The sequence below is a fragment of the Gymnodraco acuticeps genome, unplaced genomic scaffold (genome assembly GCF_902827175.1).
Source record: "Gymnodraco acuticeps unplaced genomic scaffold, fGymAcu1.1, whole genome shotgun sequence".
Taxonomy (NCBI): Eukaryota; Metazoa; Chordata; class Actinopteri; order Perciformes; family Bathydraconidae; genus Gymnodraco; species Gymnodraco acuticeps.
Window position 1 is genome coordinate 4,798,150 of NW_022990981.1, and position 22,803 is coordinate 4,820,952.

Sequence of the window (22,803 nt, forward strand, 5' to 3'; positions counted from 1 at the left end):
CACCGCCCGGACCTAACGGAGCCGCAGTGGGCTAGCTCCGGGACGCAGGCTGGAGCTAGCCCTCTGCGGGTCCGTTAGCTCCGGTGGCCACCACTGGGATAATTGGGTCCCCTATTAACATTTGCTCCCGTTTAGCATTATGGGCGTCATAGCCATAGACTATAAAAGTCGTACCCAAGGCTGAATCATAAACTAAAATGTATATGTATGCATACAGGGTTACGTCCTTAGCTGCCTAATAAGTAACAAGCTAAGCTACCAAGCACACAAACACCTGCGAACGGGGTTAACATGTATACAGGGCTCTCAAGTTTTGAACAGAGTTCAGAGTGAGATTTTGGCAGCGGCGGGGCTTTGGGTGGGGACGGTGGTCTTATCTGATAAATGACACATAAATTCATACAAATAAAAACATATTTATTTCATTCTTAGTGAAGGGGTGTGTGTGTGTGTGTGTGTGTGTGTGTGTGTGTGTGTGTGTGTGTGTGTGTGTGTGTGTGTGTGTGTGTGTGTGTGTGTGTGTGTGTGTGTGTGTGTGTGTGTGTGTTTTTTGTTGTAGGTGTTGGTGGCAGTTTTTGAGGCCTTCAGGTGGCTCCCATCTGAAACAGTTTGGTTCCAGGCCTGCCATCTTCACTGTCATGATGGAGGACAGTGTTCCATCTAGGGCCAAGCTGTTCCTAGTTTTTGTCTTGTTCAGTCCAACCATCGAGAAAACCCTCTCCGCGTCGGCATTAGAGTGAGGGAGCAAGTTGAGCTATTTTAGTGAGCTCAACTGGCTCAAACCGGTCACCTTTAAAAAAAGGAACCAAGAGACTCTATTACTCAAATGCTTTGCTTTTGATTTCAATTGATTATGTGTATGTCATGTGGTGCCAAATATTTCTTACCTTGCACTTGATTGAGGACATACTCCCCCAAAACTCCTCAACATTAAAGGTGGTGGGATCTTGGGGCATGGGATATCCATCAGCTGATATTCCAGGAACTCCTCACACACCTTGTCCTGTTCCTCCGGCCCATGGAAAGGTAATAGTTCCTGAAATCTAAAAAGAGCACCATGTGTAAAGAACTGATTAATGTATTCAATCAAAGTATTGAAATCCTGGAAAATGTGGAAACCCTTACCTGTCTATAAAGTATAAGGCATCTTCCACCCCACACTCAGTCCTCTGCTGCACATCCACAAATCTTGTGTGCCTCAGATGAGCCTCCTTCAGAGGGAGTTTATTGATGCCATACTCCACAGCCCTGACCAGAAATGCCAGTGCTGCCTGTTGGAATAGCTGCACCTCCTGAGGTGTGATGTCTCCAGCCTCAAGGAGCCTATTGAGGGTAGCTCTGGTGGTGAAGCCAACATTTAGTTTTTCTCCTACCAGACAGAGAACAGAAAGAGATAGAGAAGCAAATTAAGTCCAGGTAGTTTCAACAATATGCATCAGGTAGAGACAGGGATTTCACTTGGCAATTTAACTCAAAACTAGACAAACAGTCAGTGTATAGATTCAGTCTGTCTAGTTTTGAGCACTATGTGCACAATAAGTGCAAGTGGTTGAAGGTATTCCTCTATGTAAGCATACAATTTTACCCATAAACTACACAAGCATGGTATGCCTGCACACATGCTTTTTAACAGCCATAACAGAGATATCACCCAACTCGCCCAATAACAACAATCTTCCCAAAAAAGTATATTTGAGGTCAATGAGAATACAGGTGTATCTCCTCATATGAAACTTTTACCTGGCAGTTGGTTTAGTGGGTCCTTGTAGAGGATGACATGGACTTGTCGGCCCTGTAGTGCTGACGGCTTCATGAACTTCGCACACAGTTTCTTGATGAACTTTGTCATCTGCAAATTTGTAGTTCATAAAACATTTCCATGTATTACTTGAAAAAGGACATATCAGCCAATTCAAGCAGACATACTGTATTTGGCAGCAGGATGGCCTAACCCTTGCATTTTACCTCTCCGTGGAGCTGAAAGATGGAAGACCTTTCTCTCTGGAAGAGGAGGTTCAGTAGGGTGAACACTGGCAGCGTCGCTTGATAGAAGAGTAGGTAGACTTCAGTCAGGGGGTTGGAAAATGCATCCACCAGCCTTCTAAATCTTGGTTGTTTCTCATCTGTAAATAAACACAGTCAGTGCTTAAAAGTACACATTTAGTCTGGTGTAATGCACCTGTATTACTGTCAATGAAACAAACAACATACTTAAAGACTTAAAATAGCTGGTAAGTGGCCCATACTGTCGCAGAATTCGTGTGATGCACCTCTCCAGGCTTAACCATCGCACTGAAATGTGCAGCAGCATTTGCATGTCTCGCTCTCATGGAATTCACAACATTCTGGAAAATATAAAACATAACATCAACAGTAAACAAATTAAAAATGTCTGCATTTTGTTGTATAACAGTAGAGCTGGTTGAATCACAAACCTGCCAGGTAACCTTTACGGTTGGTGCTTCCTTTAAACCAGTACCCAACATCCACGGTCAGATCCTCTGGATCAAATCCGGATATCTGCAATACATGAATTCAAGTATATATTGCAACACTATCAGCAAACTGTTTTACATGGCATTGGGCTTAACAGATTGGTAATATAGAGTGTACATGTTTGAACTTACTTCCATAAACTTCTGCCCCGCATGTTTGGCAGTGTTGTGGATGATATGACAGGGGCATCCATGGATGTAAATACTGCCATTTTCCTTCAACATTCTGGCTGAGATTGAATTTCTGGCAGCTGTATTTACAGGGGCATTGTCAATAGAGAGACCTACACAATTTCTCCAAGGGATGTCATTTTCCTGCAAGGTGTCATTGATTTTTGTGTAGATCACTTCAGCGGTGCCACAGCTCCTCCCACTGGTGGTGCACATATCAAGGAACCTGTGCACAACTTTGTTGGTGTCAAAAATTCTGACAGTGAGAGGATTCATCTTCTCTAGACCTGTAACAATAAGGACCATAACTAAAACAATATGTTGTTCAAATTGTATGAGTGCATGTAGAAATGGATAAAAAATAAGTACTAATTACTGATAGAAGTTGTTAAGCACATACCAGTATCATTCGAGCCATCTGTGACAAGTGTGAAGGGATTCTCTCTCATCTTCATCACCAGTTCCTTCTTAAAATGAGGTGCCACTGCTTCATTTATGAGGCACGTTGTTTTTGTGCTTGCGCTCTTAAAGCCTTGAGCTGTAGGGGAGTCTCTAAAACATTCTTTGTACAAGGGGCTGAAATGGTCAGCAACGGCAAAGGGAACATTGTGCTGCACCATTGCAACAGCAACCTTCACCTCAGCCCTCCTGGTCTGCAACAGAAACAACTGATTACATACCTCATAACCTTAAATACGTTTTCAAGGTAATATGACCATCAATTTGAAGAGAAATGTAATTCATCAAACATTGCCGCCAGCTTTTTAGTTTTCCTGTGCTACACTGTACTGTATGTACCTTGGCCTCTTGTACACTCATGCCTCCAACAGAAGTTTCTGGCACGTAGAACTGTGCAATACTGCTGACTGAGTTTAGAGACTGTTCTTTGGCCCGATGTCCCTTGCCTTCCACATGCCTGCTTATGTCCCTCACGCCTTGATGAGCACAGGAGTTCTCTTGTCTGCACACTGAGCACCAGTAGAAGGAGCTGGTGGTTCCCATTGTGATGAATGGCCATCGAGTTGACCACTCCTTCTTACAGGAACACCTATATGTGGCTGCTCCACATAATCCTCTCCTTTTCTCTGTTTCCAATGGGTTCTCCCCAGTCTCCTCCACTGCCTCCTCTACCTCCTCCACAGTCTCCTCTACTGCCTCCTCTACTGCCTCCTCTACAGTGTCCTCTGACCTGGCCACCTTTTTAGGGAGCTGATTGTTTTGAAAGCATGAAAGAATGCTTAGTTGCCTCTTTCCTGACATCTTTGAAAGACAAATGCAATCATTATTAATATGCTTTGTTTTCTGATAAAATATACTCACACTCACGCCAGGGATGGAAATGAACACCAACCATATGCTGGTAAAACATAACAGTGGCTGGTAGATTTTAAATACAAATGTACCATTGGTTTACTACTGAATGGCTGGTAGATTTTCCCCAGTGGCTGGTAAATGTTCATGTGTTGTGTAAATATTCAAATGTTTTGAAAAATTAATTTCCAGCCCTGGCGCGCGCACACACCGGGAAAATAGGAGACACAGGGACAGTCCAACAAGGGAGCAAATAGCCTTGGTGCTTACTACAATAACAATAACAACAATGATAATAATAAATAACAATAATAATCATTATAATAAGTTAGTGTAGGCGCAAAATTCCGAAGAAAACAAGCGTCAAAATAGCTGCTGAAATTAGCTAGCAGGGATTCAACCGACTAGCTAGGCTAGTTCATGCATACTCTAGTCTAGTCAGTCAAACTGTTAGCTAAAAGCTCCCTGGACATATATTCCATAACAACGGAAATCAATGATGAGATTACTTACTGTACTGAAAATGGTCTTCTCCCACGTCGAGCAGTCTGTAGCCACGCAAAATGTCAGTGAGTGACTATGTGACAGCCGTCCTCTTTGGTTACTCTTCAGCGAGCGTCTTAATCATTGGAATGGAATCAGAATGGAATGTTGTAGCGGAATGTCTAAATCCTACCCGGATACAGCCATGTTATTTTCTAATTGGCTGTTCGACAGCTTACATTCTTTTGATTGGTTGATGCGTGGCTACAGTGATTCTGTACTAGTTTGTTTACAAAATTGCGGCGCAACTTGGTGGGCGGTACCCTGGAAAGAAATCTCTGCGTGAGAAATACAAGGTGTGGCGTGTGAGCGTGTGAATGGAGTGAAATGCGTGTGTCTCACGCCAAATGCGTGAGACTTGAGAGCTTTTTGTATAATATTATCATTTTAGACTTCTTGGAAGTTCTGTTAGTATATTCAAGCGCACATTACGACATTTTAATTGTCTGGTATTTGTAACAATATTCCCTAAAAGGCACAATCACCACGAACACGGCTAAAGCTAAAGGGTCAAGTACAGTACTATGACTAACTAACGTTGTAGCCTCTATGGTTGTAGCCTAGCAGAGTGGACAAGTTGCTGTTTTGCTGTCCGTCAAAGTGACCACGCCCTAATTTATGCAAAAACTTTAAGACCTAATATAAATAAAAGGGTCGTGTTAGAAAACAATTCACTCACAGATTCATAATCATGAAGGTGGAATCTAACTATATCGATAATAATATTTATTGCATCCATGGGTAGAAACTAGGGCTGTCAAACGATTACAATTTTTAATCAGATTAATCACAGCTTAAAAATTAATTAATCATGATTAATCACCATTCGAACTATGTCCAAAATATGCCATTTATGTATGTATATTGTTGTGGGAATGGAAAGATAAATGAAAGAAGGCGGATATATCCATTTAACATACAGTATCTAGCCTATGTTTATTATAACATTTTTCTGCGTGTCAAAATGAAAGACAACCCACACACCTATCAATCATCAAACCGTGGGGTCTTAATTCATTACGTGTTGATTTCTATCAACGGGGGAGTACTTCAGGAAAGTCGACAGAGGGGGGGCGGCGGCGGCGGCTAGTGGAGTACTTCGTGACCACAGAGTGTGAACGTTGTGATCAGCTGTTTTAGCGCAGTTCTCGAGTGAAGGGGGGGGAGTGTCCCTCCGCAGCCGGTTGGTGTAGTTTTGGCACAATTCCGTTGTACAGACCGACGTTAACAGCAGCCCTGTCTGTGCATGGAGAGGCGAAGTCCCTCCCCTTCCGAAAGCCTCCATGGGACCCCGGAAGCGGAAAATTATACATTGAAGTCAATGGAGAGAGAAAGGTTATCTTTTGATCCCGTTTGAATTGTGCCACGAATGACACATATGATGTTTGTCAATTTAAAAGAACATTTTGCAAGTCAAAAAAATTAAAATGTGTCGTAAAACTGTGAAGTTACAATTTTTTTTGTGTGAAACCGCTCAGTGAACTACAGGTCTCTCGTCTCGCACAATACGCGTCACCAACATAAAGATGGCCGTCACGTTAGCACATTTCACCACATTCTTTCAGAATGAGAATACAATTATTTTACGAGGTGAACATCACTACAAGTCTGGGCACGTTGAGAGCTGTACCTATATGAAAGGGGAGTTAGTCGGTTCTGTAAGAGCCAGCATGCGGGACCGGCTTTACAAGGTTTCGGTGAGTAATATGAGTGCAATGTTTAACGTTAATGTCAGCTAGCTAACATTAGCTAACAAGGTACACTAACGTGTTTTGTTTTAGCAACTAGTTTTCTCCTTAAGAACTTCGTGGTCTCTGTGTATGCTGTGGATAACATTAGTGTTCACAAGAACAAGGTACACTCCCGTGTTTTGTTTAGTTGCTCTTCAGATTGAAGCGGACAGTTTTATATCGACTATACTGTATGTGTGATCTCCTTTTTCTCGTTGTGTCATTTGAGTTTATTTGCTGTGTGTAGATTCAAGGATTTTGGTTATCTAGGCACAGCTGTGTGTGACTCCCTCTGGTACACTGGTATGTGTTTTCCTAATGTAGAGAGCATTGATTAATTAATAAACTACACACTGAGTCTAGATCCTGACCAAATCCTTTTTTATTGTTGATCAAATGTTTTTCAAAAATGTATTCATACACATTTAGAAAAATACAATGTACAATCACAACCAATACAACACAAATTACAAAAAATACAGAAAAAACAAACAATAACAACAGACAAGAGGACAAAACTATGGAAAAATAAACCCTCCCACCCCCAGATCCGGACCATCCTTGTATTATTGCTCATTCAATCTATTATAGCATGCTAACAAATGGTACTTACTTTATTTTTTACAGATCTGCATGGGAGACGATGGCGCGATGCAGAGCGCTGTCTGTGATTGTGCACAGGAGATGTACAAATGCAGCCACGCTGCAGCATTGGCAATATTTGCCATGTGGCAGATCAGCTCCACAGATGTTGAGTGCCAGTGGAGGAAGCCTGGCACTTCCAAAGTAGTCAAGCCGGTGTCTCAACTTTACCAACAGCGAGAGGAGACATACAACCCACTGGCCAGAGACATCGCCAACTGTCAACTGGGGGGTTGTAAACGAAGCCGAAGGGGTGAAGGATTTTGTGGAGGCTTTTGTGGAGGCCTATCAAGTGACAGTGTTCGAATCGAGTCTGGTCTCTTTGTGAGTGAGTCGGGTGTTTTGGGAGCATCACCCGATGGACTTGTGCAGCCATCTGCCCTGCTGGAGGTGAAGTGTCCACACAGCCAGAGGAACATGACCATCGCAGAGGCAGTCCAGTTACCATCCTTCTGTCTCCGTGAGGAGGGTGGGTCATATATTCTCAAGGAGAATCACCCATACTGGCACCAGGTCCAAGGGCAGCTGCATATCACAGACCGGAGTCTCTGCTACTTTGTTGTGTGCACCACAAAGGAGGCGATCATCATCCCCATCCCCAAAGACCCTGCATGGCATGGAAATCTCCTCTTCCTGGAACAATTCTACACCCAGCATATGCTCCCTGTGTTGGCCAGTAGAGAGGAGGACATTTCAATAAACATACTCTTAACACCCTCGGACTCTGCGTTGTGTTTCGTATGTGTGATGGGGTGTTATGCAGAGGGGAGGAAAACAGGACACAGCAGATTGGGATTGTGGTGGAGATGCTGAGCAGTTATTTAATTGTTGCATGTAATTATTATTATACTGCGTGCTTCTGAGTTATTCCATCTTTTGCTGTAACATGGATCTGTATGTAACTCTATATTTACTTGTTATCTAACACACTTCCTTCTACATCATCATTATACATGATGGTGTATATAGGATATATATATTTGTATACATATCTGTAAATTGTATAATTTTATTTAAACGTCTTTTTGATCTCTCAAACTGAGTAAGATTGACAATAAAGTTGACTTTGAAAAATATATATATTCTTTATGAAAATAGTTGACTGTTGGAGAAATGAATCCAAATGAATCCAAATGAAACGTTGGACTGAACTACAACTACGCCTTTAAATCTCTACGGACTGTTTTTCAGTGGGATGGCAAGTTCCTATCTTTAAACATTTATTAGTTTTTTCTCAGAACAGATTTGATTTTCTGAAGTTAATTTAACTTTGCCGACCATGTAAGGTCATTATTAAAAGGTACAATCAATTTGTTTAGGGTTGACTAAAATAATGAAAAACATTCATTTGGATAATTTACTGACAGAATAAGAAACTCAATGACGCTCTACTCACCTGTTCCCTTTTTATAAAGTGAAACAGTTGAAACGATAGGTTTTAGTAAACTTAAAAACAACCTTCTCCAAAAGCTATCAAGGAATATACCGAATACTTGTTTTAGAACTTTATTACATATTTTTATATAAATAGTTTGAATGATCCATAATTGACAGAAGCTTGTGTTTACACTGACCTGTTACTCATATATTAATGTCTTTGTAACTTCAGTAAACCACTACCTCACTCATTTCACTTTCATTCATCACGGTTCAGTAAACTAAGTGATACATGAACCAGTTTAATCATTATAATAACGTAGGATTGCAACTCTTTGAAAATGTAGGTGGCTCTTAAAAGAGCCGTTGTGTTTGGGTGTGCTGGTCTCAGGTCAGTCTAAGCCCTCTCTCCGCGGATGTGGCGGGCCAGCTGGATGTCCTTGGGCATGATGGTGACCCTCTTTGCTTGGTTCATCTTACTGGGGGGCAGCTACATGGATGTCGGTACAGTCCACAATCATTGCGCAGTTGAAGGCAGAATGAATTTATTATTGACTCAGAATGAAGCACAACTTCATGTCATACAATGCAATAACTTTATTTGTAATTGTGTAAAAAAATATGAGCATTGATTAGCAAGCAGGACCTGCAGGAACAGAGAATGGTGATGGATGGAGCTGGGAAGAGAGAAGAATAAAGAAAACAGATCAACTTTATTATCGGATATTAAAAATTCAATTTCAAAACAAGTTGCCGCTCCTACAGTTTTCTAGTATGTAAAGATGATTTCACATGACCTATGCAAAATATCACACTCAATACATGTGTGTCTCTGGGGGGTGCATTGTGCCTTTGATGTATATAAATAATATACCATAACCAAATACTATTACGTACAGTGGAAATCAGGTTGCCAGAGCAGGTCAGTGTGCATGTTCCTCAACGGCTCAGCAGTTACAGGTGAGGTAAAGAAAATAAAAGAGAAAAAGGTCAGTAACAACACTTTAAAGTAACAACACTTTGAATAATTATCTCTTCTAACAATTTTCTCTCAATAAGCACACAACGACTGTCTTTCCAACAAACAGATTGTCATCACAATGAAACACGTCCAGAAGAATGACATGCAAAGCTCCCTGCCTGCCTTCGACTCTCCCTGAACTGCTTCCTTAGCACCCGGTGGAGGGCGCAGTAGGCTACTCTTCAAATGTTTCACGAAATACTTACCATCATGTTTGGTTACTGTTTAACATTTTGGTTTACTTCATGTAATAAAATAATAATTTCATGGTAAGGCTACTAAAAATGACAAGGCTAAGTAATGTAATGCTAACTAACGTGCTCGCTACTCGTCGCTACTAGCTAGGTAGCTAACTTGACTATGCACATGAACATGCACAACATGTATATTACCTATGATATTACCTGATATGTCTGATCTAGCGACTCCTGGTCCTTTCATCAGACGGGAATCGATAGAAGGAGCAAGTGGTATGATCACTTTTATGACTACAACCTGGTACAAAGCACACAGGCATCTTGTAAAAGTGAATTTATTTTTAGCGATCTATAATTTATTGGAGGGAATAAATCAGTTATGAGATCTTCTTCTTCTTCGCTTTAATTACGAGTCTTATTATAAATCACCGAGCATGCCTGTGACATCACTTACGCGACCCAGAATGGGATTTGGGATTTGTAGTCTTTGTAGTAGCGTATTTTTCATAGTCTTATATTTCAGCAGTTTTACGACAAAATGTGACTTTTTTGACATGGAAATGATTGTTTAAGATTGACAAACATCATATGTGTAGTTCGTGGCACAATTCAAACGGGATCAAAAGACACGTGTTCTCTCTCCATTGAATTCAATGTAAATTTTTCGCTTCCGGGGTCCCATGGTCCGGAAGTAGATGGGCGTGACTTCGCCTCTCCATACGGAGACCGACTCTGTCATCCGGTGATCTAACCGCCTTCTGGAAAAGCTACAAGTACGTCGGTACGCAAATGCGCTTTGTGACACAAGTGATGGTACGCATTTCAGATTACGCACATAACCTGCGTACCAGTTATGTGCACCCCTGTACTACAGCAAAAGTATTCTCCGTCGGGACTTCCTGCAACAACACCACGCCGTTATCAAAGATGTTCTATTGAGAAGACGATCACTACGTGACAAAAGTTTTCAAAACCGTGGCTACTGAAATCAATCTTACTAACTGCTGTCTGTGCAATTTACTCCGCGCGAGTTGGCAGACTTTATTTTGCTTACTTTAACATCATTTTTCATGGTGGGGCTATGCGATTTCTTGGTATGGGTGTAGCCTACCCCAGCCATACCCTGGCGCTGCCACTAGTGGCACGTATGGGGCGGGCCATTCTGCACATGCGTTAAATGCGTTAAATATTTTAACGCAATTAATTAAAAAAATTAATTACCGCCGTTAACGCGATAATTTTGACAGCACTAGTAGAAACATGTTTTTTTCTGCTGTAAAGTTGGGCATTTTAACATGGGGTCTATGGAAATTGCTCCTTTCTGCAGCCAGTCCCTAGCGGCCCAATGTATGAACTGCAGTGTGTGGCACTTCCGTATTGGCTTCCTGGCTGTTCCCCAGAGTTTGCCGCTTGGATTCAATGCACTGCCTCGTCTCGATTCTGACAGGTGACAGGTTGAAACAGTTTCAAATGTGAGTGCTTCAACACTTTATGACTGCTCTAAACAATGCGCAATGGGTGGGTTGTTGTCGTATTTTGCGTTGTTGCTGTTGAGTTGTTCTTGGTATTGCATTTGAATTGTAGTATCATTATAGAGCAAGCCAGGAAGAAAGATAGGTCGTTCTGGCTCGGGAAACACTTCGAAATGTGGAGAAGTTGTGAACAAAAAGACAATTATCAGTAATATAAAAACAGTTCAATATTTCAAGGTTCAAGGTTCAAGCTGGTTCAAAGCCCGGGATGGATGTATTTTAATCATTGCTTTTCAACTTTAATAACTGATAAAAGGCCCTCTCCTCCCAAAAAAATGTCCAGCACTCTCTAGTCTCTTCTCAATAACCCAATACACACAATTATCAATCTTTAATTGCAAATAGAACATGATATTCAGTCTTAGTGTGTGTGTGTGCATCAAACATCAAGCCACGTTAGCTTTCTACTGTTTCAAGTCTTTATGCTAAGCCAACCCGCTGGGGCTATAGAATCATACTCTCTGCAATAAGTTCATTTCTAAAAACCTCTGACTATTCCCCACTGCAGCCTTGCACTTCACCAGGAGAGGTCGCTGTAACTGAAGCTTCGAGAAATGAACCTATTTCCGACACAATTGTCCAAGTGGTTCAATGCTTCATTCAAAGCTTCATTTTGCCATCACTAGCTGTGTCCCCTTTGAAATGTTCTGATAATCTATAAGCAATAAAACTGCAATTCCGTTATCTGCTGTCCGCTCTGTGCTCCGTGCGCTCTGGGTCCTGCTGCAATTCCTGCTTCGTTACGTTGTAAACAATAAGTAAAGTCTGCTGCGTAAGGTGCTTACGCTGGCTGGCATTCTTTATACTTTACGCAGGACCATATCTCTGGAACCCATTGGTCGATTTGGGTGATTTACACCTTTTTCTTAACCATTACATCCAATAGAATCGATGGGCAGTTCCTAAATCCACGTAAACATTACCATTGCGGACGTAATAGAGAAGCAAACGAAGCATATCTGAAAGTGCAAGCCTGTACGGCAAAACGTTATACCCAGTATATTGCCATAAATATGATGATGGATTATCAGTAAACATTTCTACGTGACACAAAGACATTGGATTAACCTTGAGCGGCGTTTTTATTACGCTGAACACAACTTTTGATCACAAATCAAAAAAGGTAAGACGTAATTATTGTAATATTTTTGAAACCGGATGTTGTTTACTTTCTCTTTTCTGGCTGATAGCTCCAGGAATTCGGGGTCGTACAGTGATGACATTACATGTGTGGAATCTGTTGAGTCTCAGCTTTAATCGGATATCTTGTTTGTGCAGTTACGATAAGTAATAAGGGCATTTCTACCGTGAGTGCTGTGCAAAAGTCCGTTAGCATTAGTTAGCATTTTTTCGCTCCATGCTAATTCAAAGGCTTGGTATTACTCTTGTGTTTCTTTTAGCTAAACATGGTTCATATTGGCAGTTAGCTGAGTTTCTTACCGTTAAAAGGGTATGGAACATTAATAGTTTCATAAATGTTAAGAAGCCCTGAGACATAGTCTCGTAAAAAAACGGTGGGAGGGGTCCACTGGGGGGGGACCCTCGGGCTTAAGAGGTTAAACTGCCATTGTTAGACGCTTTTATCCAAAAGAGACTTACATACACTCAGTTCTGTGGGCAATCCCCACAGGAGCAATCTGGGGTGAAGTGTCTTCAGGAACACAACGACATGCAGGGGGGAGTGCACCAGTGCTCCCTGATCCCTGATCAACGCATTAGTCCACTGAGCCACAATGTTACACAATGTTGATAATATCTCCTGTCATCACTGATATCCTATAGAGACGCTCCAGTATCACTTACTAATGCTCACAGAGCAATCATGTAACACACTCCCACAGCTAAAATGATTTATTGAATACACATCTGCTATTAAATACCTCTAATGTATGCTCTGTAGAAACACAACAACAAGCCACTAGAAGAACAAAGATGGTGAATATGTGATCCCAAATGAAGCACAATGGCACAGAGCATACACCTCTGCAGAAGTCAATGTGTGTATTTTATTAATCAGTGTGTTTAAACAACACATTTTCATGTTGTTTTTAGACATTCACAAGAATGTTTCCTGGTCTGTATAATCCAATTATTTTAACACAAAATGAATGCAGCAGATATCCTCATCTCGTAATGTTAATGGAAGTAAAACAGAATTATCTTTTTGGCTCGTGGTTCTGATCTGCCCAACCCAAGGCTTAACGAAGCACGCACTTTCACACCACACAGTGTAGGTAAATAATGTAGTTTGAAACTGTGGCTACGAGAGGATTTTATCATAATTACTTTGAACTCCTGCATGATGTCAGAGGTTTGATCCTGGGCTATTTGTTTCTTTTACTTTATATATGTGATACACTGTTAAAGGGCAATAAAGCTGATGGTTGCCCTGTGTCTCTCCACAACCCCTCTTGCCACATCCTGACTGTCAGGCTCACACAGCATCCACAGCTGATTTATATGCAGCACAGGGGGGGTTCAGAGCCAGATAAATCCTCAGACTTTACTGACTTAGTGTAGGTGCGTCTCTGCAGCTCCACTGAAAGGTAAAGCAGTTCTCATGATTTAAGGCTCTTTGAGCTGTCACCTCTTGACCTAAGGGTAAGAGGCAGAGAGTCGTCCCTGGATTTAATGCAAAACCTTGTGTTTCACCTTCATCTCTCATTCTCACACTAAAGCAGGCCGGCAGATTTACCCAGCTGAAGGTATCTGCATTCTAGAACAGTAGTCGCAAAGTGAATACCACTTTCTCGTTTCCTTGACAGTTGGTGGGATTGTTGAGTGCGATCAATTATACCTGAACCTCCACGGATATATTTTAATGGTGAATAATGTGAACAAGACTGCTTTTTCACAAACAGGAATGTAGCTGTTATATCATTTTCAATTTTTAAATGGGGTAATATCCTATTAATATGGTTGGACAACTCGTTACCTATTACATTTGTCTGATTGACCCCCACACCCCTACCCGAGGAAACTAATCCCCCTTCAACACCACCCGTCATTTTAACATTAGACATTGGAACATTGGAAGGATACTGTCACCAAAATCTTTTCAAGCTATTGTACTGTCAACTTTCAGGTCAAGTTGCATTCTGACTGCAGGAGGGGAGCGTGTCTGTATGCAGCATGTCCTCTTCCTGTGACACATTATGGAAACCTATCGAATGGTTTTATCCTCAATTTACAGCTAATATTGTTTTTTGGCTGTTGATATTTTCAACATAGGTGGCAGTGTTGTAGTTAAGTCACTAATTCACGAGTTCAAGTCACTCTCGAGTCACCACTCTTCGAGTCCGAGTCACCTAGGGAGAGTCATACGATTAAGCTTAATGACTAGCTAGCCGCCAGCTGCTAACTGCCGCGGCCGCCTCGTTAATATCAAATCCATCATAACAATCCAGTACCATGCAAACATGTGCAATATATCCATTATTACAGCTCCGTGGGCTGGCAGTAAGGCGATATGGGTCCGTTCTTATTGCGCATCCATGGGTAAAGGTAAAATGTATGTAGTACTGAACACGTAACTTGAACGTGCCAGGCGGCGCGGTCCCGTGGGTTGGATCCGCGTTAATAATGCCGAGGAAAATAACTCAGAATAGCGTTATTTGCACATTTTACAACTTGAGGACCAAATGTTTTAATAAGGGCTATACAAATGTTCATACTGGGTAGTTTAAAAAAAATTATCCAACGATTTACAGACCACTCTTTCCCAATGTAAGTCAATGGGAAAAAGTGTTTCCGTGCCCAGCAACCTAACGGAAGTGTAGTACCATGTTTGACCACAACGAATATTTTCCTCAGAGTCCGGCGCACTTCCTGGGGGCTTGAGCCAGAGGCGGCTGGCTTCCCTTGCCTCACAATCCAATCAAATCGCATCAACTTAGTGGTGCAGTGACGCATCCTAAAACCCGGAAGTAAGCTGTGCTCGGGTTCCCTCGACAAAAAAGCAATGGGATTTCTCTCCATAGGATTTTGGAAAATAGCTTTAAAGGTCCCATGTCATGGCCATTTCTACTGATCATAATTCCATTGTTGAGGTATGCTAAAATAGATTTATACTGTGCAATTTTCCAAACTCACATTGGTTTCTCATACAGCATCTCTGTATAGCATGTGTATTCACTCTCTGTCCTAAACGGCTTGTTGGAGCTCCTGCCCCCCCCCTCCCTGTGAGCCCAGTGTGCTCCGATTGGTCAGCTCGGCCACTCTATTCTGATTAGTCAACTACCAGAGAGGCTCCGCCCATGTCTAACAGTGCTTTTTTTGGCTCGCTCTGAGCAGAACATCAGTTTTACAATGGCGTCGGTACAGCCGTATATGTTATACGCTAACTAACCGAACTGTACCTACAACTGTTGTTATTTAGGTGCACTTTAGTTGCAAATAAATTAGAAAGGTAGCCTAGCTGACAGTTACAACATTATGTAGCCAGCTAGCTGAAAACACCAACAAACATCATAAATACACCATTTTTTATTGTAACAACATTATATGCCAAGATATACACCATACATACCCCATACCCTGCAGAAACTCCATAACATGTACATATTCGATTATAGACCTTTGAGGCGTAGAAAAATCAAATCATGGTTTGCTATATATGAATGATATGTTATAGGATGTAGAGCCGATGAAAGGGAGTCAGAGGCGGTGTGTTCAGTATGGAACTCCACACTTTATTATCCATTAGTATAAAGACAAGGGACGTACATCTGCTCACTACTCATGTCAAGCTAGACTAAACAACAACACCGGTGCACTCACTAACTCGTCCGTGGTGCAACACCCACTATATGACTCAGTGAATTATGTCCCGTAACTGTCACCACACAAGTCCCCCAGAATTCACTCATACACAAAGTCTGTGCGGCGGGGAGGAACGACAAGCCGACCACCCCGACTCCGAAGAACGGGAGCCGGGGAAGCGACCTCTGAAGGGGTGGCTGCTGGAAGAGATGGGACCGGAACCGCAGGCCCCAATTCTGTGACAGGGGTCGAGGCCGGGCGGCAGCCCCGTCGCGGAGGTCGAGCCAGCACCACCGGCTGGTCCAAGTCCAGGTGAGCAGCCTTCACCCGGTCCACCGAGACGTGGTCAGCCCTGTCACCCAGGTCGACCAACAAGTGTGAAGGAATGACTGGCCGCGGCAGGCCCGTGGAGACGTCACACAGGAGAGTAACGCCCGCGTCGCCGAACACCATGTCCTCCAAGCGCAGCTCCACGCCCTCCTCCTTCAGGGCCTGGACGCCGGGGTCTGTGACCTAGTCCGCCGCCATGCGGGTATAGTGACGGCTCCGATGACGACTCTGGAGAGGCAATCTGCGACCAGGTTCGATTTGCCAGCCACGTGCTTAATGTCTGTGGTGAACTCCGAGATGTAAGACAGCTGCCGCTGCTGACGTGCAAACCAAGGCTCCGCCACTTTTGACATGGCAAACGTGAGCGGCTTGTGGTCGACAAACGCCGTAAATTCACAACTCTCGGTCAAAGGCGCTGTACCTGCGTTCCCTGGGCGTCAGCTGACGGCTGAAAAAGGCGAGTGGCTGCCAAACGCCCTCCACCCACTGCTCGTGCACCGCACCAACGGAGTAGTCCGATGCGTCAGTGGTAATGGAGATGGGAGCCGTGGATGATGGGTGCGCCAACCAGGCCGCCTGAGCCAACGCGGTCTTGACCTCTGTAAAAGCAATCTCAGCTGCTGAGATGGGGGCCTTACCCTTCAAAGCCTCATACAGCGGTCGCATAATGTGGGCGGCCCGGACGATGAAACAGTGGTAGAAAGTCACCATCCCCAGGAATTCACGGAGCGACCGGGCTGTGAGCGGGCAAGGAAACACTGCAACAGCTTCAACCTTCGCCGGCAGGGGTGCTGCACCGCCTTTGGTGATGCGGTGTCCGAGGAAGTCAATGTCAAACACCCCGAACTGGCACTTTGCAGGATTGATTATCAACCTGTGTTGGCTGAGCCTCGTGAAAAGGGCTCGGAGGTGGGACAGGTGCTCTTCCACCGAAGCGCTGGCGACTAGTATGTCGTCCAGGTAGACGAACACAAACGGCAGGTCCCGCAGCACCGAATCCATCAGGCGCTGGAACGTTTGAGCGGCATTCTTGAGCCCAAAAGGCATCCGCAGGAACTCGAAAAGTCCAAACGTTATCACTGCCCTCTTGGGAATGTCCAGGGGATGCATGGGCACCTGGTGGTATCCACGCACGAGGTCCACTTTAGAAAACACCAGCGTACCGGCCAGATGCGCTGAAAGGTCCTGAATGTGCGGCACCGGGTCAGGTGTCATGGCGTCGTTGAGACGGCAGTAATCCCCACACGGGCGCCAACCGCCGTTTGGCTTGGGAACATGCAGAGGAGAGGCCCAAGGACTGTCAGACCGGCGGACGATACCCAGACATTCCATGGTCGAAAACTCCACCCTCGCTACTGCAAGCTTAGAAGGGTTCAACCGCCGGGCCCTGGCGTAGACTGGGGGAGCTTCGGTGGTGACGTGGTGCTCTACCCCATGCTTGGTGAGCGCAGAGAAGGTGGGCAGCGTCAGGTCTGGAAATTCAGCCAACAGCCTGAGAAAAGTGTCAGCCCCGACAGCGAACCCGACAGCCCGTACGCCGCCTTGCCGAGTGTACACACGAGGAAGGAAAACGTCAAGGCATCAATCAAGCGTTTATTTTTAATGTCCACTAGGAGTCCGTGAGCACATAAAAAATCTGCCCCGAGGAGGGGAAAATAAATGTCTGCCGTCATAAAATCCCACTTGAACCGCTGTCCTCCAATACACAAACACATAGGCCTCACGCCGTATGTGCGAATGGGGAACATTGTATAAATCTATCAGAAACTGAGACCTAGAGTACTTGAAACCTTTGGGAACAGAACACAACTTTTTATGGCAGTGAAGGAACTATCAGAGGGGTAACCTGAGTGCTAGAAAGCAGTCTCCTTGTTTGGTGAATCATCAGGGCCCCCCCCCCCTCAGAGGAATAGCCAACAAGGGCAGCTGATAGGGAGGGGGAGATGCGGCTTTCCCTTCACTGGTGGAACTGATCAGAGAGAAGTAGACTCCTCTGCTGCCTCGACAAGTCCCCCAGCCAGCTAACAGCCGCTTCCGAGTCGTCTGCTGTAGGGATGTCTTCAGGATCCTGCTCCTCCAGTCCACTGATGGCTGCTTCCGAGTCGACCTCTTCGCCGAGGGCCAAGTCCATCCTGATGTCGTCCACGGTCCTAGCAGGTGGTTTCCCCGCCGCACACTGGCTCCAGTGGTACCAGCTGTCCTCCTAGGCGGACGGCATGAGAGATCCGCTGGGTCACTCGGTCGGGGCCGGAGAGCCTGGGGTTGAGCCACTTTGGCCTGATGACCTGTTCAGCCAGACGAACTCCGCTGTGTCGGCCTCCTGCGTCTCCCTTTGGCGCCAGCAACCTGTGTGGAGAAATCTGATACCAATCCCTTAAGCCTACGCTCAGGGCTCCTGGGCCCTCAGCTGTTTGACCCACCACTGTGTAGGCCGCTTGGAGCCTGTTGGTGGGGTGTCTTAAAACAACAGCCGTCTGTGAACAGGTTTTCTAAATTAATTGTAGACCTCCTATCTCCCAGTGCAGCTTCAGAATCTTAATACTTGGCCTTTGCCAACTAAAAAAAACCCCAACATCTTTAGGTGAACTAAATCACATATTTCAATAGCTCTGAATTTCTGACAAGCATCTGTGTTTATTCTTAAATGAAATCCTTGAGATACTATTTAAAATCTAAATATAATAGGAACTGCTAATGTTTCTGGTAAAGAAACACACTAATATTATGGATTCAAAAACAACCAAAATCACGATACTGACAAAGTGAATGATTTCCTGGTGATACTGCTTTTACCTGTCAGTGCTTAGATATTATCACGCTGAAAAAATGAATACAGAATTCCAACAAACTGTCATCAAATGTCTTTCTATTATGAATTTAGATGAAATGTATATCCCCATAATGACCTAAACAATAAAGTATATGGCTTTTACTTCTTTACCAGGCTAGTTACATGATGTTGTCTAAATTAAATTCTGTCTCATTACATTACTATGTTTTAGCTTTAACTGTAATATGTTCTTTCTACATTTCAAACCTCAGTTACTTTAATACCTGTTGAAACATTACTCACAGGTCAACTTCTTCAGTATTCCATTATGGAATTACATCTCTCACAGTAGCCCCTTGGCCACTGATTCTGCATCTATGTTACCTGTTATAACTCAATCAATATTAGAAACATGTCAACATTCACCAAACAGTATCGTATCCCCAGATATGGAGCAGGTCAATTCTAAAACTGTCAATCAATGGTCAGATTGAACATCCCTAAATGAAAAATGTAGATTGTGAAGTTTACACTCCCCCTTTTTACACATGAACTCATGTGTAACAAAATCCTGTACGGAAAGAAAACCTTCAGGTAACCATTGATTATAAGAAAATACCAAACATCATTCACAAATGTACATCCATCATTTTCCACAGTAAACACTTCAGTGAAATGAAGTGTTTCTCTCCATCTTTCAGTCCTAAAAGAAACAGAATCTTCATGTTTTAGTTTGAGCTTCACATTCTGCAAACAGCCACCTCCTGTGGGAGTAAAATATCATCAAGTAGATTAGAAACGGGTCACAAGTGCGGTTTTCCAATTCTGTGGAATTTTAGGAAACCTCTCATTTCCCACAGAGCCCCAGAATAATGTGTTAGTCCAAAAGCATGCTTGATTAGTCATTGTTTTAAATCATGCAGTTGCACTGATCACATGCAGACATACATTCACACTCACACTGTCAGGTTGTAAAGTCTTGGTCAGGTTTACCCCAGAGTCAGTCATTGACAGTGCCTTTCTCAAGTAACACTGTCGGTCAGGGTCAAAGGTCAGTTGGTCTCAGTCTTTTTGGCCATGTGTCGTGCTCTGCAGAGACTTTGATATTTCAGCATAGGCCAGTATCCTTTGTCTACAAAAATCTGTCATATATGGAGCGCCATCATTTATTAATTCACGATTACAACTATAATATTCAAGATATCTCTAACTTTTCATCGGAACAGCTGTTTCCCACATTCCCTGAAAAGTGTTAGCCAAAAAAAAATGTCACCTCCTTATCGTACTACTACTGCCATTCATTTACACCTAATCATTAGTACAATGTCTAACAGATCTAATTCAGAAACTTGTGTACTTAACTATTATCTTGAGTCAAACCATTACTAGGATCTGTGTAGCTCTGCATTTCATAGGTCATTATCTTCAATTCTGGTCTACCTAAAAAACAATGTTAAACTCTTTAGCAGTGTGTGGAACCCTGGGTGTCCGAACATGCAACAATTACTCCCTACTCTATCAAGGATTTAAAAACAGAAGTCCTTTCGTATGTCCATCCGAAAGCCCTCCTATGGTAATAACTATGGCACAATGGTGAAATCAATACTTTATAGATTGGAATTATATTTGGCTTGGCACCAGCTCTCCCTTTAACATTATCCATACAAATAAAGATTTGTCGTATAGAGTGGTTCCTAAAAGTATCCTTTTAATGGTGATCAATATTGTAACAAATGAGATCACTACTTTATTCACAGGTGAATACAAATCTCTTGAAGAATAATTTGTTAACATGATGAAAAGATTGAAGAATATGGTTCTACTCTGTACTCCAAAACACCCACTACTTAAAGTGTAGTGAAGTTTCCCATCATGTCTCCCCCTTTATCCCTCAGTGTGTTTTAGGTTGATTTTCTCACTTCACTTTAATAGTTTCCTCTTTACTGCTATTTTTTTATTTACCAATTGATTAATTCATGGTTAATACATATTTTTATCTTCACTTATTTATCAAGTCAATTCAAGTTCTTTAAATGTGCGCTTATAATAAGTGTTTTTATGTGTAAACTCACTCATTCCCGTTGATTCCCTTTTCTCCTCCCCTGGTTTTCTCAAGCCGTGACCCCGGCCGCCTCACTTCTAATCGATCATGCCAACTCCTCTGATTCTGTCTTCTCTTCAGTCCATCAGCTGTTGAATCCATCCGCTGTAACTCTTTAGGCAGCCTTTGGCCCAGTCACATCTGCAGCCCCCATCATGCCACTGTTGTTGCACTGCTTTGCATTTCATCTCCTCCTTTACAGTCTCTCTGCTGCTTTATGGAGGGCGGATTCTGCTCTCATGTCCCACACTTTGCTCTTGTGCCAATTCTTGTGGCTCAGCTTGGAACTTCATGCCCTGTCTGAGGGACTGATGAGAGTATCTCTCTGTATGTCAGCATGCTGTTTGGTTCTGGATGCCACAGGTGGAGCTTGTTGTTGTTACAGCCCTGGTTCTCTGTCTGTTCGATGGAGAAGGAGGAGTCTCCTGTTGGGTTAGGTATTTTGTCTGCTTGGAGGGTCGGGGTCGTAGCCTTTCTAACTCAGAGGGGGAGTCCAGGTCCCGGGACGCATTACCTATAAGAAGTCTAGTACACTGAGGTTAAATAAATCCAACCCTTTCCACTCTGTCTCTTTCTAATCATACTATCTGTCTTCGTAGTTAAATGCCATCTAAACAACACAATTAATGTCTACTAATGATATTACAAAAACTCCCTCTAATAATCGTTTCATCCATTGTGACATATTTACCCAACCTAATGTAGCAGGATGAGCAGTAAATAGTGTTGTAAGGCATATTCTTTTTAGCCTATCACCGCCTGGGGGCACCCTATAAAGGGGCAGAGGCTTCTAGCTGGCGGCCTCTTGTTCGCTGGTGCCCAGACCTACCCACTTCCATTCTTGCCGTGTTTTGCTTCCGCCACCGGCGTAGGTATGTTGTAGGAGAATAGCTGGCTTCAGGTAAAGTTTCACAATTCTCTATCATACTTACGTGTAATACCCGTGCCTCTCTGGGGAACCAGCACCTTACCGTGGTAGAGAGGTTTGTGTGCCCTGATGAACCTGGGGGCTGTGTTGTCTGGAACCTTGTGTTCCTGGTAGGGTCTCCCATGGAAAATTGGTCTCAGGCAAGGGGCCAGACTAAGATTGGTTCAAAAGACCTCATGAAAGACGACACAAGAAGTGAGGATACCCGGCCCGGAGGAAGCCCGGGGTCCCCTTCTGGAGCCAGGCCCAGAAGGAGGACTCGTCGGCGAGCGTCTGGTGGCCGGGCTTGCCACGGAGCCCGGCCGGGCCCAGCCCGAAAAGGCAACGTGGGCAACACCTCCGCTTCTCCATCCCGCGGGCCCACCACCTACGGGAAACATCGATGGGGTCGGGTGCGCTACCAGAAGGGTGGCAGTGAAAGCGGAGGGTCTCGACGGACCAGACCCGGGCGACAGAAGCTGGCTTTGGGGACGTGGAACGTCACCTCTCTGGGGGGGAAGGAGCCGGAGCTTGTGCGGGAGGTGGAGCGTTACCAGTTGGATCTGGTTGGGCTCACCTCTACGCACAGCGTCGGCTCTGGAACCTTACTTCTGGATAGGGGTTGGACTCTATTCTTCTCCGGAGTTGCTCAAGGTGTGAGGCGCCGGGCAGGTGTGGGGATACTCACAAGTCCCCGGTTAGGTGCTTCGTTGTTGGAGTTTACCCCAGTGGACGCCTGCGGGTTATGGGGGGGAAAACTCTGACTGTTGTGTGTGCTTATGCACCCAACAGCAGTTCAGAGTATACGGCCTTCTTGGAGACCCTGGAAAGAGTCCTGTATGGGGCTCCTGAAGGGGACTCTTTAATCTTGCTGGGAGACTTCAACGCACATGTGGGCAATGATGGAGACACTTG

General features: G+C 43.9%; 1 protein-coding gene across 2 annotated transcripts; it reads right to left on the reverse strand.

Moving 5' to 3' along the window:
- Nucleotides 1-598: 598 nt before the first annotated feature.
- On the reverse strand, nt 599-3,616 carry LOC117559094. Of its 2 annotated transcripts, XM_034235760.1 has the most exons (8): nt 3,067-3,615; nt 2,628-2,953; nt 2,436-2,520; nt 1,966-2,123; nt 1,741-1,849; nt 1,126-1,369; nt 888-1,043; nt 599-790 (listed from the first exon to the last, which is right to left on the reverse strand). In XM_034235760.1, the coding sequence occupies exons 1-8, from the start codon at nt 3,284-3,286 to the stop codon at nt 787-789; spliced, it is 1,302 nt and encodes a 433-aa protein (XP_034091651.1). In that variant the 5' UTR covers nt 3,287-3,615; the 3' UTR covers nt 599-786. The 2 variants fall into 2 exon arrangements, with proteins under 2 accessions (XP_034091651.1, XP_034091652.1); XM_034235761.1 differs by lacking the exons at nt 2,436-2,520; nt 2,628-2,953 and having other exon boundaries at nt 3,067-3,616.
- Nucleotides 3,617-22,803: the final 19,187 nt, after the last annotated feature.